The sequence below is a fragment of the Lampetra fluviatilis genome, chromosome 28, assembly GCF_964198595.1.
Source record: "Lampetra fluviatilis chromosome 28, kcLamFluv1.1, whole genome shotgun sequence".
In the NCBI taxonomy this organism is placed as follows: domain Eukaryota; kingdom Metazoa; phylum Chordata; class Hyperoartia; order Petromyzontiformes; family Petromyzontidae; genus Lampetra; species Lampetra fluviatilis.
In genome coordinates, this window is record NC_136302.1 from 4769186 (window position 1) to 4788767 (window position 19582).

General features: G+C 46.6%; 1 protein-coding gene across 12 annotated transcripts in view; it reads right to left on the reverse strand.

Annotated features, from left to right (window-relative positions):
* The window catches only part of LOC144942709 (calmodulin-binding transcription activator 1-like), a 529165-nt gene that overhangs the window by 319315 nt on the left and 190268 nt on the right, over nucleotides 1–19582 (reverse strand). For 11 of the 12 annotated variants that reach the window (XM_078869561.1, XM_078869566.1, XM_078869559.1 and 8 more), the window contains exon 3: nucleotides 38–173. The exons of the other annotated variant lie outside the window; for it this stretch is intronic. In XM_078869561.1, coding sequence (XP_078725687.1) covers nucleotides 38–157 — 120 coding nt within the window. In that variant the 5' untranslated portion in view covers nucleotides 158–173. The remainder of the gene's footprint in view (nucleotides 1–37; nucleotides 174–19582) is intronic. 12 annotated transcript variants of the gene reach the window in all.

Below are 19582 nucleotides of genomic sequence, written 5' to 3' on the forward strand. Positions count from 1 at the left end.
GCCACGGAGTCGCTATCGGTAACGGAAGGGCTCATACCTCGATGCCCTGCACCTTGAGCTTCATGTGGTCTTCCCGCGTCGTCTTGCCGTCTTTCCGTTTTTTCCAGCAGTAGCCGTCTTTCCGATACTTCACCTTCTTTCTGTTGTACAAAAGCATGGAGCCATTTTGGGGCCTAGCAGAAAGAAGAAGAACAAAACGGAGACAAGGAAAGGGGGAGAGGGAGAAAACGAAACCAACGTGAACATTTTAAAACATCCACTCGCATTTTCATTCGTTAAATTTTCTTTTCCATAAAACGGGCGGCGTGCAAGCGGAACAAAAAGGGAGTTTCATTATTCAGTCGACAAAGCCCCTTCAATGAAAGCTATGCAAAGCACTTTTTTTTGTTGTCGTAAAAAATAATTCATCTGCACCGCTGGTGGGAATGTTGACAAATTGCCACCACAAGTCGTGCTTCATAAATATATGATCTACGCTTCAGATCAGTTTCGACAACAATAACAATAGAATACAAACGCAATTTACGCTCTTTGCAATTTGCAACAGTTTCTACAACCCGCCGAGTTACACGGCAATATACGCCGTGCGGTTTGGCCCAAACAGATTTCACTCATTTAAATCCAACTCAAACCAATGCCTCCGTGTTCAAATACGCAAATGAGTCCACCGCCCCCATCTTTAATTTATATATATTTAGTGATTGCACGTGGACAAAGGCAAACAAGATAAGGTTCAAATTACCAGTACCCTTACTATTTTCATTGCTGAAACATTATTAGAAATTCCAAACTGCTATGGTTTAGGGCCAGTTATCTCCACATGACAACATCTATGTTCAGTGTACGAGGGTGTACGGCATTTGGATGACCTTCTCTCAAGAGATTATGATTTTGTTGACAATTCCCAGACTACTTTTTTTCATAGAGAAAGTGTAACGCCTTTTCCGGCCTCAGATTTTAATTTTCCAATGTTACAATGATGGCCTGGGACTCTGTGTCCACACAGCTAACCCACCTGAATACAGCTCGCTAAGCTAGCTACATGAAGTTGTTGATGCTGTCCGTAAAGGCCACAATGTCTTTGAAACTAATGTTCAAAAAAGGGAGCTTCTGAGACGAGGTAAAATAGTTTCTGTTAGGTCATTAAAAAAAACTCCAGAATGTTATTAATTTTAACGGGGGTGGCAAATAAGAAGCACAAACACACCGGGGGGAAAAATATCACACACATATTGTTTAGTATAACAAGATTCCATATTTAAACCTGATAACGTTTGGCGAAAATTCTGTTATAACTAGGGAAACGTTGGCTTAACCAAGTCTGATGAGCAGAATGTGGTCCGTTAAAGCAATGCCGCTGGGTAGCCTGCTGTTTAGGGCCAAAAGTCCATTCACGAACAAGTTGGGGGGCCCAACACTCGGGTTGCAAAATGTGGTAAAATTATTAAAACAAATAAGCAATGCCTCAGCAACATTATGAATAACAATCGCCTTCACATCACGTATTCGATATCCCACAGCCTTACCTGTGTACATAAATAATACATTGCATCATGTACATAAACTGATTGCCATATAAATATTTACTGATGGAAACGGAGCGACGATTTCACAGTTCATATGCAGCTGCTTGGGTGGATCATTGCGTAGCAAAATCGTGATAGGTGGCGGTGGCTTAGAGAAGCTTTTCTACAGCAGTGGATAGATCACGGCTGATGATGATGATGATACGAATGTTCCGTGACTTTTTCCAAATTGGCGTGTTCATTCTGTACACGGCTGTCATCAAACCGTGGTGGCTTTAAAACAAAATAACTGCACCCATCAGAGCCTGGATGGCAGAGAGAGAGAGAGAGGGTCGCATGGATGGAGGGTGATGGGAGGAAGCATATTATGGAGCTGAAGCAAGAGGTACTGCTCTGTTGGGAGGGCACCTTTCCCATCGAACCAGTGGTGTTTTCTCAGAATATAACAGCTCGTAGATCTTTGGGACAGCTTCCACAGATGCCAAGCTAAATCCGATGTACAACTCCCAAAGCACAGGTTGCAAGTAATGTCATTGTCACCCACACGCGTCCAATGTCCTTTACCCTTGTCTCTAGGACTCTACCACTCACAGAACGCTTCTTCGGCAAGGGTGCCGACTCGCGTGTCCGTAGAGTCTGTGGCTTCCTTCAGACTTTTCACCGGGCAAATGTTGGGGTTGACGACAAGCAGCGCGAATTCACCAGTTAGGCTACGGGCAAATGGCCTGGTGGAATTTTCTTCGGACGTGTGGTTCTTCAGTCAGTGAGTGAAGTGCGGAGAGAGAGAGAGTCCAAATCAATCCTCCATGGGCTGAATTGAATGGAGAAGCCACCAGACTCGGTGAGAATTGAGCACATTTACTGCCACAGTTCAACGCGCAACGCATGTCGCCACCCAGCCGTTTGTGATGAACCTTTTTCCTCATCCCCTTAAAAAAAATGGACTGTTGAAATCGCTCATCTATATAAAGAAATTACGAAGTTTTCAGGTGCATAAATAAATAAAACTACAACTACATAAACTGCTTCGGGAGTTGGCCTCACATTGAGCCAGTGGAATTTGAGAATTTATATTCATCTTGGGTTTTCTGATCTCTGGAAATTTGTCAGAAATGCAACATCCGTCACGCGCTCCTATTTGCTCTGAACTTACGGCTAGCCCTTAAAACAAAAACGCAATTCAACAGCGGCGCTCTACGCGGAATTTTAAAGCCGCACACGGTTACGTCGTGCACACACACGCAGTCAAACAAGAGAGTTTCTTCTGGTCCACACAAGAAAGGAGGACGTGCCTATCGCCGTTTAAGGTGCCGGGACAGAATTGAAATTCCACATTCCTGAGGCAGAACCAAGTCACATGCGCGAAGAGTCGACTGCTGTTGAGGTTCTACAGAGTTGTTGTTGTTCAAAGAGTCAAGACGACCCCAGGAGCAGAAATCTGAATTCACAACCTTCCCAGCTCTGTAGAGCTTGACCTTGTTTGTACAAAAAACTCCGAGGGGCCACAGCACAGTCGATGTTGAGCAAACGTTAAGCAAATGTTAAGCACTAAACAGAATGACTAATGATGCGATCTGCTCTTGTCTGCCATATGCATTCTGCTCTCGCTCTCACCCCCATGTGTAAATGAGGAAAGGTCAAGACGAATACTAAACATCGTACCAACATTATCTGAATTGAATGAGAATTCAGACGGGGGTGGTGGGGTCTCAGCCTTCAACAAGAGGGGAGGGGCTGGGAAGACGCTACGAGGAATGCGAACTTCACCTTCTGTGATAGTGCAACATATACAATTAAGAGCACCTACATACATGTCTGATGCAATGGATAGTACAGCATAGGGGTTACTCTCCTCTCCCTCACAACTACATGTTTCGCACCTGCAACCCAGCGTGGCGAGGTACGGTCAAAACCCTTCCCCATTCTAATGACGTACGTCATCGTACACATGTCTGATGTATATGCCATCAGAACGGAATCGGAAGTAAAAGGCCATGAGGGAGGGCATGCGGCTCAGCTTGGCGCCAGCTATCGTCGAGTGCGGTTGTGTCGCTACGGTTCTCTGCGGTGAGTGCAGTGTCTTTAAAAAACAGCGGCGCTATGCCTCTCTAAATATAATTAACGCTAACCGCTTGCACGTTCCTAGATTTGGCGGTGAACGGGACCCCCACCCTGCAACTTGCAGACATCTCGGATTGAGAAAGGGATAAGATAGGCAACGTATCAGTTTGAGAACATCAGCAATTTCGAAACATCACACCTAGACTGTTAAGAAAAGGACGTTGGGCATGGGCAGGATGCGCCCCTTAGCAGGGTAGACGAACGGTGGTGGAGACCGACGTTGGAGTGGCAGGAAAAGGAGGGAAAAACTCCAGAGAGGGGCGCCCACTGCGTCGATGGAGCGATGAGGCCAGCTCGTGCGCAGGTGCTATATGGAATGATGCATCGTGAGACCATGAGAGATTGGAACGGCTTGGGAAGGCCTTTATCCAGCAGTGGACTAATCCTAGATTTGAAGCTTTCGTGACTGCAAGGATTCATACTCTTAGTTTTTTCGGTAAAGTCACATAGGTAAAAAATGAAATTAAAATTAATACAAATAAAATAATAAAAAATCACGACGTTTCGGAGGCAACACAAGTCTCCGTCATCAGGTGGGACCGTCACAGCCAGATTTGCTGCATCAAGTGAGGGAGGGATTCAAGGTGTAAGCTCTTAAGTAGCAGTTAAGGGGGGAGGGGGGGAGGGGTTATCAGAATGTGGTAGCCAATGAATGGAACGTATCGGGAGGGGGGGGCTAAAAGAGAGCACTAGTGGACTAATCATCGCTGATCATGGACTAATCATCGCTGATCATGACGACGGAACATTAGTGATCTGACACTTTGAAGTTCATGAATGTTTGTTTTCCTCAATGGTGGAAGATAGTGTGTATTTTCCATCCAGTTGCTGTGAGGCTTAAAAATAGAATCTTAAATGAGGTGACCACGCTATCGTAGCTTGGCCAGGAGCTCACCGAGCCAAATCCAAAATTTCCTCCACAAATGCCCAGCGCAATAACAGTAGTTTTATACACAGGCTTTATTTCTCTCGCGCTCACAAGCTACATCTGCACACCTGTTAACTGATTTGCCCACCGTGACATGTCCTAAACAACTATAAATATTCATTTAAAATCTTTTATTATATATTTTAAAAGTCCAAAGTCATGATAGGGCATTCAGCAAGTTACGTTTTGGATTGTCATGGGAAGGGATAAATAGGGGCTGATAACTCTTCTCCGTCACATTTTGCAACGTAAATTATTGGCCTGGATGTGTACGATGAAAGTATGCGGCTGAACGTAATGATGTACTTTAAACAGACATCCTCAATGAGCACATGATGACACTGTTGAAGACCACAACTTATTAAAGTCTCGGTGATTTTTACAATGGTCCAAAGGAAATGGATTTTAAAATGTAGCCAAATTGACATACACACTGCGAGCCTTTGTCGCGTGAATGTGTTCTGCCACTTAATTACAGCATTGCGCAAATGCGGTGCCGAATCACTTAAGTACAAATAAAATATTATAAAGGCCAGTACGAACTAATACATGAGAAAAACGCAAGTAGAGTCTTGCATGCGTTATTGTAATTTAAATGGCCAGATTGCCAATGCAGCACTGTACACGTTCCCATTCAATCATGGACATAGGCATGAAAAGCACATTTATTTTTTAACAAAAGCAATGATAATCCCTTGCATCAGTCTTCTTTGGACGAATTTGTCAATCAATTCTACTTGGTCTTCACTTATTCTGTAATGAAATGCTTGGCAATATGTTCATACAGTAAGCAGTTTAGAAGGAGCGGTGGTACAGTGGTTAGGGTGCTGCTCTATCAACCTGGCTGCTCGAGTTCGACTCCCGGCCACGGCTAACATCAGTGGTGAATGAAGTCTGAACTTGTCCTGTCCACCCCTCCCCATTCTTTCACCAACCCGCATTGACCAATGTGGTGAAGTATGGTTGGATAAAAAAAATCGTGACCAACATGCCGTGGGGAGGCCTTCATTCACTGGTGTATTGTGAACGAACGGCTGTAAATTCGTGTTTTTATGAATACATTTTTCTTCGATAAAACATTTTAACAAAAAAAGCTGAAAAGTGTGGCAAGCGATATGGAAAGTAGCAGGCGAGACATACCCAGTTAAGGGGCATCACAGTGATTGTTAATGAATAGAAAAGGGAGGTTGGGCCGGGGCACGTCGATGATGGGAGGTTCATGGCCGGTGGTCGAGACTAAAGAACAGAGTGGCAGCCAGAGGAGGGCTTGTGCCCAAGGAAGATGACAACTCTGTGCATACCGAGCGATGAGATCAGCTCGTGTGCAAGAGTGAGAAGCGGCAACACCGCAGAGGCCGCGTAGGATGGTGCCACTTTAACACCACGCAGTAGTACTCTGAGGCTTTCCCAACCAATATTATCCATCACAGAAATGTTTTGGGTTAGATTACGTAAATATATAAATGTGCCCATAGTACAGGTTTTTTTGGGTTTAGATCGCGTAAATATATCAAATTTGTCGTTAAACCCGCCACCACCCGACACAGCCAATTAGTAAGGTTTGTCACGTAAACAGAACATGCCAATTTGTTACTAATTCAGCACATCGGTGTGTTGAAGAGTAAAACCCACAACATTGACATTTACAATTGGCTGTGGCAGGTGGTCCCGGGTTTCACAACACATTTCAATTTACAAAGCATGGAGAGGCCTTTATTCATCGCTAGTTTGGCTGATGATGTTGATGCTGATGACCAGGATGTGCACTGAAACGTCACCAAAAATACATATTAATTGTACTGACCCCCACAAAGTAGCAAAGTAATCATGCTAAAGAAGGTGTTCATCGTGCTCTCAGGCTCCCTTGTACGTGAAATCCACCGACCTTGCTTCAGTGTTCACCGATTGCCGGCATGCACCACAGCAACCAGTCAATCCGCTGGCGTCTACAGCAGGCATATTTTCTGATGGAACTATGTTGAGCCCAATATATACGTGGATATTTCCCCCCCCCAACAATTACGACGAGATGCGCGCCGAGAGCAGCCTAATCGCCACAGCGGCCGCGAACGACGTGTCGGGCGCTACGAGACACGCCCCTTTGTTCACTTGACACACAGATGACGATTCGGGGTCGCCCATCATCTCGCATCACAACCAGAATCCCCATCTGTAGACAAAGTGACGATAGTGGTTGGCGGCTGTCTGATTAGGCCAAGAGACTGGCACACGGTGGGCCTTTTAAACAAGACAAAAAAAAAGCAACGCGCACCGACACGAGATCATTAGGACTGCGAGCGAACGAGCTGCCGGAATTCGCAAGCAAGGCGTCGCGCGCCCTCCGAGTCGACATTCGTTCACGCGGTGCGCTTGGACCGGGGATTTTGGCTTTTTCGGCTTGGCAGACTGTCTAGAATGGAGCGGGAGGGAGTGGGAGAAATAACACGGAGGAGGGGGGGGGGGTGACGACGCATTATGGGTCGGTCTCGCGGACGCATTATGGGTCGGTCTCGCGGAAACTTCTGCCTGAACAGTTACTTGCAAAGGTTTTGCACAAACACTTCGTCCGTCACTCGCTTTCAATAAAGGGCATTTCGCCGTAACCTTTCCACCGCTGTAAGTAGTGCGCACACTATGGTCCACTTAGCAGGGGTTCTACACTCGAGTAAAAAGGTTTAAGTTGCAAAGGTGGAAGTTTGACCGGAGTTTTTATTTGCCGCTCCGCCAGTAACTCCATCCCCAATTCTCCCGTCACAATGGGTTTTATTAGGGTTTGAGGTTTAAATGCCACTAATGGATGGTAATAAAATAGCCGTGCAACAGGACTTAGCTTTGGGCTGACTACAGAGATAAGCACCAATGCTCATTTGAGCGTGCCGACACGCTGACTTGACTTTTAATCACTCTCCAGTGTTTCAAAGAGCCAAAAAGTACCTATGGCAACAGAGATGCGCATTCACACCTCCGGGCTGGAAACTTGTGCGACACACGAGCAAAGTCGACAAAGGGTGGACGAATGCCAAGCAGCAATGGGGATATCTGTACTCGCCTTGTTACACCACCCAATGGCCTACGTCTGCCACTGATACAGTTTACACAACACATTCCTGCGGAGGGAGCTGGTAGGAACGTTGGGTTGCTCGGTCAATGGCCAGGGTCAACGGCGGCGTGGTGTATTCCGCAAATATGGCCGACTGTGAGGGCGGGCACAAGCCGGCGTGAGTAGGTGAAACGTTGAGTTTTATAAGGGCACCACGGGGTGACCAGCCCCTCCCCACCCAGCCCCACCCCTCCCACCCCCCACCCAGCCCCACCCAGCTCCTCCCCACCCTCCCCACCCAGCCCCTCCCTACCTTCCCCACCCAGCCCCTCCCCACCCTCCCCTCTCCACCCAGCCCCACCTCTCCCATTTTTGGATGCACGACGGACGGACACAATAATCCCCATGTGGGCTGATGTAATCAGGAGATTCCTACCAGTATTATGCTTTCTTAAAGCTCAAAGCAGTAGCAACTAATACCACAGTCCACAAGACTGTTCTAATCTTGTCACTGGGAAATCACATTGCCGTAGCAGCCGTACTGATAGCGTGACACTGCTACTGATCAGGATTGAGAAAAAAATCATACAAATTCAAACAACTCCGGTTCGAAACATTGAAGGGAGCGGGGTTTCAGGCCATGGCGTAGTCGCACTGGGCGAGGTTGGTGGCACCATCACATCGGATCGTAACATTTTAACTTAACAGTGTCTGGAATTTATACAGACAATTCCTTTGTGATGGATATCTCGAGCCTTGATCTTTTGTCACGTTTCACTCAACTTATCTGCTTGGACATAAACACATAAAATGCCTCATTATGTGCTATTACTTAACCTACTTTATAATATATGTAAATATAAAAAAAACATCCATGCCAGTTTCCATACTCTGGATCACACTGGAAACCCTTTTGATGTCATTTGGCTGATGAGAGCGATGCATAATTAAGTCTCGTCACATCACCTGGTTGAATATCTCTCCTTCGCGGATTGACATCACGAAAAGTAAGAAAAGGGAAGTGATTGTTCGCGCAACACTGGCCTCGAATCCTCGTCTCTCGGTCCACTGGAATCGGTTTCGCATTAAATTCCACCTCCATGAAAGCAGTCTCAATCCCCAGGCCTTAAAAGCCACTAACGTAAGCCGGTGGAGCAACCAAGAGGCAACTGAATAAAGCAGCGGGCGTCAATCGTCCGCATTTTTGGCGACCGAATGCCGCGCAGAAACAATGGCGAGGAGACTGATGTCTTTGCAGCTAATAAAGCTGCTGACATGCCGGAGAAAGCCGCCATTTGTCTTGGGGCCCCCTCCATGGGCACGCGGAGTGCCCAAGACAAAGCAGCATAAAGTGACAATCACGCAGCAGAATGGAAAAGGGCCCAGAGAGAGGGGATTTTTGAGTCGGGATATTTGTATGGCGCTGAACCGAAGGCGCCCCCCGGACGCGTTCCAAGTCGCGAACGCGCAGAAACAAGCTCGACCCGCGGTCGATTCTCCCATTGCTAATTTCCAGCCATTATTTTCGGCCGTGCCCTTCGCCCGCGACGGGTCGGCCTCGCATCGCTCGGAAAAAGATCAATCGTTACTCGCGGCGGCCACCGAAATCGTACGTAAATGCACAGAGGCAAAAGCCGGCCTTGGAATTTACGACACAAGGCACCCAAACGGCTCAGGGGCCGCGCCTCTGGAATACGGCTCGTACGACCACACCGGCCACTTTTTCTTCCACCGCTAGTGATCTACCAATAGACTGCCCGAGCGCAGCAAACCCTTTGTCACTGCTGGATAGACCACATTTATTCCCCCCCCTCCGCCGCTACCCCCCCCCACCCATCCATCTTAACATTCATGTATAAGCGTACCAAAAGGCCACCGAGATTACATTCCATTTTGCAAGCGAGATGTACGCACAACCCGGAGGGATATGAACCGGAGACCTCCTCCTGCTTCCAGAGTAAACACTCGTCCTATCACATCATCCTCATGTCACTGACCCAATTTGGTCACAACCCCCCACCCCATCGCTTGCGACGAGAGTCACCCAGGTGAAATGTTGCTGCGTTGGGAAGGCAACGTTAACTTTTTGAACGGCAATGACAATGAGAGTCGCAGCGCCATACAGCCACGGTGTTTCAAGCGTCACGCAACATCGCGATCGTCCTCCCGCCGCTTGACGAGGCGTCGACATCTGTACCGTTGTCTGCGTTCGGATGCTCTAGGATGGGCGCGAAACTGGACATCTGTCAAAAAGAGCATTGTAGCTCATTGGATTCCTCGAGTCTAAATACAAATTCTGATTCTGGTCAAATTTTCCATTTTTGCTAGGAATTACACTGACGGAAAAAATGGGAACACGTGATTCAGGGGAACATAGGCATATCAGACACATCACGTTGACTGTTGAAATCAGTTAAGTTGGTCTAGGCAGGGTGCGTCGCTTTAAGGTGACCGATGGCTGAAAATGTATGTGTAAGTATGTATGTTGAGCTTCTTTCACACCATAAGAGAACCAGCCGTGCTAATCGGAGGTACGGGTAAAGAACAAGAAACTAAACACACAAAGCAGTTGTAAATAGAGCAGGTAGATTTAAAAGTGCATAGCTCCAGTGTCTTCCTAATATCGGAAGGAAGAACGTTCCAGACGGCCGCAGAAGCGCATCTGAAAGCACTCGATGCAGTGACCGTCTTTGTTCGATGGCTCAATACAATCCGCTGCGAGGATGACCGGAGTTCGCGTAATGGTTTATGCTTCTTGACGAGATCAGCAAAGTATTGTGGTTCATTTGCGATGAGCACTTTTTGTGTAATAAATGCGACCTTAAAATGTATTCATTTGGCAACCGGAAGCGAATGCAGCTGGGTGAGCACGGGACAGACACGGTCGGATCTTGCAGTACCCCGTCACGGCACGCGCCAAAGAGTTTTGTCGACGCTGCACCTCGGAAAATGTTTTTGCCAGACGTCCCGTAGAGTAATGAGTTGCAACAATCGAGCCTTGTCGATACTACGCTACACACCACCGTGTTGCCTTTATCACGACTCAATGGTGGTCGGATGTGTGTGGAGATGGAGTGGAAGCTGAAGGAGGGTGTCTGAAATAGAAACTCTCTATTAGAGATGGAGCGATGAGAACGCCTCATCATTGTCGCTTCAACAGATCGTGGGAGAGGGCAGTGGCAAGGGGAGGCCTTCATCCAGCAGTGGAGAGACAATGGCTGATTATCATTATGATGATGATTCATACAGCATATGTATACATCCACAGAAAACAAAGATGATTTCAAAACTCAAGTGAACTGAAGTATCCTAAAATTTTAAACCATGACAATTTATTATTAGCTTTCAAGCTATAAAAAACAAACCCGCCCTCTTGAGCAATATCAACAAATCCATTTACTGTATGTCAATTCAGTATTATCTTTCCTTTTTTTCACGATGTTGGTTTATAGTAAAAGTAGATTTTAAAGTTTGATGCCGGTTCTATAACAAAAACCTCGGTCCACAAAAGGATCTGATATACATTCTCTGACTAGCTGATACATCATTGTTCCAAAAGATTGTTTAAACAATAAAAAAATACACATTTGCCAAAGTAAACATTTAAATATTATGGTTTAATGTTCCTATCGTTAGTGTGTGCATTTGCACATTTACTGTGGTTTTATTTCGATGTACATGTACAACAAAGATCCCCCCTAGAGCCCTTAACAGGCTGTTGGGGCAAGGGTTGTGTGCGAGCACCTATGTGAAGGCCGGCAAGGCACACAAGGATTGTTGGTGGCCAGCACCATGCCCAGTCACCTTTGTATCCATCGTGGCAATGTTTAAACAACACAGTAGGAACTCATTTTAGGCTGAGTCAACCTAGGGGAGACCCAGGACCGGTTCAGATAATCGTCACTGGTGATGACCGTGAGCGGGAATCGAAGCCGGGTAGCCATGTTTGTAGCGCAGTGTGCTAACCGCTGCACCACCGCTCCCCACAGGCCCACAGTACATGTACAGGCCCACAGACACACACACACGACGTGAATGCACAATAATGGACAGACACACCGATTTAGATTTCCTGGGGAAATATTTGGAAGGAATCATTCGCTTCAACGCATAGTTTAGATTAAGTGCGATGCTTCTCATAGCAAGGTCCTCGTCAGTGGAGGTCACATGCTATTACATTCAGAGATAGGATAGGGTAGTGTTCTGCATTCAAAAGCATGTCCATGCTTACATTATATTACACAAGCACAGATACCAGCAGTATAAATACATTGTGATGCATAACAAGGACAGCAAGGGACAATAAACAACCAAAAATGTATAACAACATTGCGTAAAGTACATCCCGTGCAATTAGAGTTCAGGTTTCAACCACGCTTGTCGATCCACACACTGCTCATACACATTGCAGGTTCCAATGCATCGCAAATCTGCATGGCGTGGCCTTAAACCAGCCAGCACACGCTTTCTGCCCATCGTGTGCTTCGTGCATCAAACGCCGCCCGGCCGTATGCCGAGAGCCTTCATATCGGATGTGGATGTGCTAGGCCTAAGGGGGTCCTTCAAGATTATCGACGCGTGCTTGAGTATGACCAAACCCCCACACGAACAAGGATGAGAATGTAGTGAAATTCATCACTATTTATGTATTTATTAGAATTTTTTGTTTATTTTTAAATAAATTTCAGGAAGAAGAGGGTTAACTGGAAAAAAGCAGGACAGAGTCTGACCCCATACACCAGCACATTATTATTGTCGTGCATTAGGGCGAGGTTTGAAGACAAGATTAATGTTCAATTATGTTAGCATTTTAGCATCTTTCTGTAAGCGCATGTGGACTTTGCTAGGATACCAAAGCAAAAGGTTCCCCGTCCGCATATAAAAGTGTAAATGTGCACTACGTAGAAGCCATCTATATATCGTTTTGTTAAATTTACATACTTTGTATGAATGTTGAACTTCTCTCGCCCCGTACATAGCCATAGCTCCAGTGGCGCTTCCTAATATTGGAAGGAAGAGCGTTTCAGCGTCAAGCGACGAAGTATCCATGCAAGCCCAGTTTAATCTCGGGCATCTGAAATCCACATGTGAGCCAAGAATTCCAGTGGTGCCGGCTCAGTGTCTAACTTCTGAGTCACCCGGTCGGTCACCTCTTGCATGCCTACTGGACCTAACATGAGTTCTCGATGTAGCCCATTGACATGAGCAATGGGAAGACAAGGATATCTCTTGGTGCCACTCACGCATTTGCTGCGCCAGATATAATCGGTTTACAAATTAACAACACCGGCCAAGAGTTTAACTGGGATATTAAAAAAATGGGAATGAGCTGCATGAACTCGTATACATATTCATGTGTTCAAGGCAGAGACGGCTTGCAAATTGAGTTCTGTTGGCTCCAAAAACGAACTTCCTCCATCGCGAGACATTAAGATTGTTAATGTCCGATTAGATGCGAGCGAAATTTGTAGGACGTTTCTTACGCGCTGTTTTACAACGGCAAGCAATTTCAGCTTGTTATGCTCCATTTAAACTAACCTTCAAGCCGTGGCACTGCGAGAGAAGACAACTTGCCACCAGCTAAGAGCAACGAGCTTGACCAATATACGCGAGTGGTGCGAATTAAATACAAGCCTCGCCTAAATCAAGTTCGTTCAAATCAGTAAAGAAAACACGGAGAATATCTGATCTTCCCCCGCCGCCCCCCACATATATACACAATGACTCTGATATCCGCTGGAATTGAATTAATCCTAATCAGGGATGGAAATGCACTTACGTGCCTCTTGGCTCCCACATGCACCCAAGTGACCTATTGCCCAATGGTGAACGCAACGGGTTTACAGTAAACATCACTGGCCCTGGGCTAAGTGTGACCAGTATGCAGATAACAAACATTAAATATCCGTTTAATGAGAGCGACCAAGGAGATTTGCTATGACGGGGCAAGGGTTGAACAAGGCGGCCGGGCAACAAAGTGGTGATCGCACTTACCGATGAGCCAGCGTGGATCGAGCAGACAGTTCATTTCCTACTACGTGTGTCGATAAGAAACCTCACCAAGAATAGCTTTACTGCGTGTTACGTGAAATGTTGCGAAAGAAGTTCAACTTACATAATACAAAAAAGACCCAGAGCTCAATCACAGAGCATCTCTTTGTAAAATGTACACTTGTTAGCCAGGAAAGCCTTACTGAGCCTCACGACTTTTTGTTTCAAGAGGGTCCCTGCCAAGCTTTCGTAGCAGAGGGCCATGTTGCTGCTGTGTGCAATCTCAATTGAGCAATTTGCAGGTACATTTTTAGGCAATTGGGATGTTTGGCCAATACCGGTTTCCTTGTATGGGGAGTTTAGCTGTAGTAGGAAGCCCGATAACTCAGAGAGGACCCCATTTAGAAGGTGCTTTAGTCGGGAATCAGAAACCCAGGCCCTTGCTGTGAGGCCCTATGGCTGTGAGGCCCTACATCTGAGAGGCCCTACGGCTGTGAGGCCCTACTGCTGTGAGGCCCTACATCTGTGAGGCCCTACATCTGAGAGGCCCTACTGCTGTGAGGCCCTACATCTGTGAGGCCCTACATCTGTGAGGCCCTACTGCTGTGAGGCCCTACCGCTGCGAGGCCCTACCGCTGCCGAGGCCCTACTGCTGTGAGGCCCTACGGCTGTGAGGCCCTACGGCTGTGAGGCCCTACCGCTGTGAGGCCCTACCTCTGTGAGGCCCTACTGCTGTGAGGCCCTACCGCTGTGAGGCCCTACTGCTGTGAGGCCCTACTGCTGCGAGGCCCTACCGCTGCCGAGGCCCTACTGCTGTGAGGCCCTACTGCTGTGAGGCCCTACTGCTGTGAGGCCCTACTGCTGTGAGGCCCTACTGCTGCGAGGCCCTACCGCTGCCGAGGCCCTACTGCTGTGAGGCCCTACTGCTGTGAGGCCCTACCGCTGCCAAGGCCCTACTGCTGTGAGGCCCTACCGCTGTGAGGCCCTACTGCTGTCAGGCCCTACGGCTGCGAGGCCCTACTGCTGTGAGGCCCTACCGCTGTGAGGCCCTACCGCTGTGAGGCCCTACTGCTGTCAGGCCCTATGGCTCTGAGGCCCTACTGCTGTGAGGCCCTACTGCTGTGAGGCCCTACTGCTGTGAGGCCCGATGGCTGTGAGGCCCTACTGCTGTGAGGCCCTACTGCTGTGAGGCCCTACCGCTGCCGAGGCCCTACTGCTGTGAGGCCCTATGGCTGTGAGGCCCTACTGCTGTCAGGCCGTACGGCTGTGAGGCCCTACGGCTGCGAGGCCCCTATGGCTTGACGTACGTAGCATGGTACAGTTCGTGAATGCGTCAAACTGCACCCGAGGCGCATAGGGGACGGAACAACGGGGATAACACATGCACTGAGAGTACCCGCAGGTCCGAAGGGACGCACGGGGTACATTTGCTTTTCAATGACAGAACAATAAATGTGCAGGCGCTACCGTTGAGGTCCTGAGTGAGCGTGTGCATCGGTTATCTTAACAATGTGACCTTGCTCAAGGTAAGTGGTGTTCTTTGTTAGCGGAGAGATCAGATCAGCAGGCACTGGCTGCGATTGTACAGAGGGCAGCACCACTTGTTAGGTAGACCTATCTTTGCTTTACCGACGTGAAAAAAGTATACGCCGAATGAACACAGAGTATAGAGCGGTGTCTTACTTTTTAAAATGCAGTTGAGTAAGCCAGAATAATTCATTTGTTTGTCTTTAACTATACGTGGATTATAGAAGCCCTCAGGTTTAGTGGACTGTGTCCCATTTAGATAGCAGTATTTGTGCATCTGCGCATTGCTTGCAGGTGTCTGAATTTTGATAAATTTTAGCTGATGTATTCCAGAATATCTGCCCACTTTTTAATGGAAGCGAATCAAAATGACAAGCTCGGAGGCCAAGTGAGAACAGGCAATGAAAAAAAAAAAGTTTCACCATTATAACCGAGGCTTTTGTTGATTTTTCAGAAATAAAAAACATCATCATCATTGGAGCTTAATATCTCACTCGATATTTTCCAGAATGCTGCTGAGCTGGCTTAGAGTAGGGATTACTGTTATAAGGCACCACCGCTACAGTACTAGAGTACATGATACGTCTATCTGCAATACTATAGTTATGTGCCCTCTATTCCTATACTCCTATTAACAGGTACTATATTAAAAATTAGATCAGGAGGACGAAATAATGTGAGTGCTAAAATAATTATCTGAAAAGTGCTCCAGACTATTTTGGCTGATATGACTGCTGGTCAGCATCATAATGAATGCTGTTTGGATTACAATTGTTTGAACCCAACCTTTCTCTGCGTAAAAGGTGTAGAGGGAATACAATCGTATTATTATATAAGATTGTGGATGCTAAAGGTCTCAGAGCAAGGCAAGGGTGGGCCATTGTGCATCCGGTGCCATGGCCAAATTTGGAGAATTATTTGCATTGAATGGATTTCCCATTTGTACCATAGTCTGGAAGAGTTTAAACTGCCCCTTCACCTGACCTGGAAAATATCTCTCCAGGCCAACGCTGCTACAGCGCATCACTTTGCATACGAATGTTGATTAATATGTATTGCAAAGTTGAATAGAGGCAATTTAAGGCGAGGAAAGCCACGTATATTAACTTAATCAGAATGAGATGACACGCAATCTAAAACACATTAATTAACTCAAACAACACCTGGTTCGCTCAAAACCCAAACAATGTGCATCTTCAATGCCACATTAACAGGCACTGTTAGCGATGAACAATTTACAATTGAACGCGGGTGTACATGTGCAAGTTTGACAGAAGCCTGTACCTTTACTGTATAGAGGAAAGAAAACTAAAATCTACTTATTATGTTCAACGTAGTTTGTCCGTTAACTGTCTGGAGAATTTACACAATGTTCACAAACTCAAGGTAAATGTACATACAATATTCAATCGTATCCCATATCGTATGCTGCAACATATTTCCTGCATCCATACGAGATGTCAATGGTCACGTAACCCAATACAATCTACAATGAAATTTGGATGAACTGTATAGGTATGGTGAAGGCCAATAACGATATCAACCCACTGCTGCCTGAAGGCCTCCCCATGCCTTTCACTCACAATAAATATTTAACCATACTTCACCGCACTTTTCCACTTGTACAGCATCTAAATGCAACCGCATCTCACTGTACAGAAACAGTGGTAACATATATTTTTGTTATAGGTAGAGGCATGTATGTACGTATGTTGAACTTCATTCTCAACCGTACGTAGCCAACCTTGCTAAATCGATGGTGCGGGGGTAAGACAACAAATTAAACACAAAAAGCAAGGCAGACAGCCATAGGCAGAGGCATGAAGGTCACTTAATGCTAATTAAATACATGATGATTAAGTACATTTAGTATTAGCGCTGTGCTTATCGCGCAAAGGAGGCGAATGACACAGACGAGTATGCTGTGGTCTGCCAGCAGGGAGAGATGTAGCCACGTTTACATTCCGACTTAGTCGCACGCAGGTAATATTTCGTCATGCGGGCCGACTCGTTGGAAGATCCCCCACCAGGGGGGTCTTTAACCCCCGCTGTCAAGCAGACGGCGCGGCCTTGCATGGCTGATACAAACACAAAGATCCCCCGTAAAGCCTTAACAGACTATTGGAGCAAGTGCTGTTAGCGAGCGCCTATATTAAAGGCCGGCACGGCACACGAAGAGGTTTGGGGAGGAGGGTCGCCAACACCACGCCTGGCCGCCTTGGTCTCCCTAGTGGCGATGCTTACTACACATCGCACCAGGTACTCATTTGAGGCCGAGTCTACCTAGGGGAGGCCCAGGACCGTTTCAGATAATCGTCACTGGTGGTGTTGGCCGTGAGCGGGAGTTTAACTTGGGTCGCTGGGTTTGGAGCGCAGGGCACTAACCGCTACACCCACCCCCCCCTACAGTCATTGTGAAGGGGTGCTGCCCGTGCCTGCAAGTGTGGGGTTGCTGGAGAGTCAGCGTTCCCTGCTCTAACCCCCCGCCCGCCCCACCAAACCCAGGCAGGAGAAGCACCACCGCCAACTGCCACCTCCCGTGCGTGCTATAGACGCACTGCGGGAGAGGCTGTTGTGCCCTTGTGTGTGGATATCTTGGCCGAGGTTGCTAGAGAGTGAGCGCACTAGGCAGGCCACACTTGAATAGTTTACCGGTTAATCCCAGTTTTGTGCCCCCCTTCTCCCCTTTTCTGTTCGTTATCTTCTCCCTTACCTTTCCCACCCACATATCCACTTTCACTTCTCTGCAAGGGAATCCCTCCATCTGGTTAGGGCAGTGAGCCCAATCGACTCCTCTTCATCTCGAGATTTTTTTTTGTTCTGTGATCGGTGCTCTGTACCGGGCTCGCGTTGAGTTGAAAAAAGCTGTTTCATTTGGTTCGTTATATTATACCGATTTATTTATTTCAGCAGGAAGGGCCCAATGAGCTGCCAGACTATTATTTTCACGGGTGTGCCTCCCGGCGGAACAGACGTCATACAGTACAGATTGCATTGTTCACTTCACAGTGTGGGCTATTGAGGCTGTGTTCAACAACTACCACGATGTAAAGGAGGCTTTGTACCTTGGGTTTTTGTGGAAGTCGTTGCCAGCGAACGTACGGAACAGACCGTGGACGCTGGCAGGGATGATGAAAAAATGAAAAGCATTCTCTGGATTATAAGACCCTCCGGGAAAAAAAGACTCGCTCCAATCATGTGGCCTATGTCAATAAAGTTATACAAATCTGGATATACACACAGACACAGATGCACCCCCAGTACTTGTTTTAAAAGAGGGGGATAATGAGTACATCTTATCATCTGTAGAATATAATACATATATCACAATAGCCAATGGCAATGCTAAATCTATGCACCCATGCATATACCAGCTGTAAGAAACAAAGTGTTTAACAAGTGAAAATTTTTTCTGCAGGGGTGTTTAAGAAGATTATGGCAATGACTTGGGAGGGATGGATGCATTTTTGTTTTCGGCATTAATCACTATTTTCGTGATCATGGCCACTGGGTTAAAGCCATGATCAAGTTTCTACATTCACCATTTGCCCTCAGTAATTAATTATCATTAAAAACAGAGCACGTAACAGAGGCAATGAAGAGTCCCATCAAGCCACTAGGATAATTACGATGCACCAACATGGCAATCTACCAATACACATATTAATCATCCCAGATGCTGAAGAAATGTTTAAGACTGGCAGAAGTGGAAAATCAAGAGATTTTTTTTGGAAATGCCAAAATTGTAAATGTTGTAGGTTTACTTTCCAACACACAGGTGTGCTGAATTAGTAACGAATTGGCATGTTTTGTTTACATGACAAACCTTACTAATTGGCTGTGTCGGGTGGTGGCGGGTTTAACGACACGTTTATATTCATGCCATCTAACCTCATAAAACCTCTATCATGGATAATATTGGTCGCGAAAGCCTACGTGTTGAACAGAAGACACTTTTTTTTTAAATACATGTACTTTACAGTAACACAGTTCTGGGCCCATAGTGTTTGTGTAGTCTCCTTTGTACATGTAAAGTTATGGTGGCTTAAACTCGTGCCGTAAAAAGAAACTCAGACATACACAACGGTGTTTGGAAGTCTCGGAAGCTTTTAACCGCTCATTTAACAACTTGTTCAGTTCTGTGTGGTGCTACGAAATACTCTCGCTCCATTTCCAAGTTGGCTGTCAAGGAGATGCTTCGGTAAAGAATTGCTGAAGGTCCCTTGTGGTGATATGAAGTGAGTTCCCTTTCCTGGGACTTACTTCCAGCAGTCAAGATCAACAATACCGAGCTGGGTGTGCCTAGAAAAAGAACGACCTCCGCATGGCGTAGTATGAGCACTTCAACTGGATTCCAGACACGCTCATCAGAGAACCAGAACGTCGAGTGAGAGCTATTCTAGAAATTCAAAGGCAAGGTCAAGAGGTCAACAACAAGGTTAATGTGGC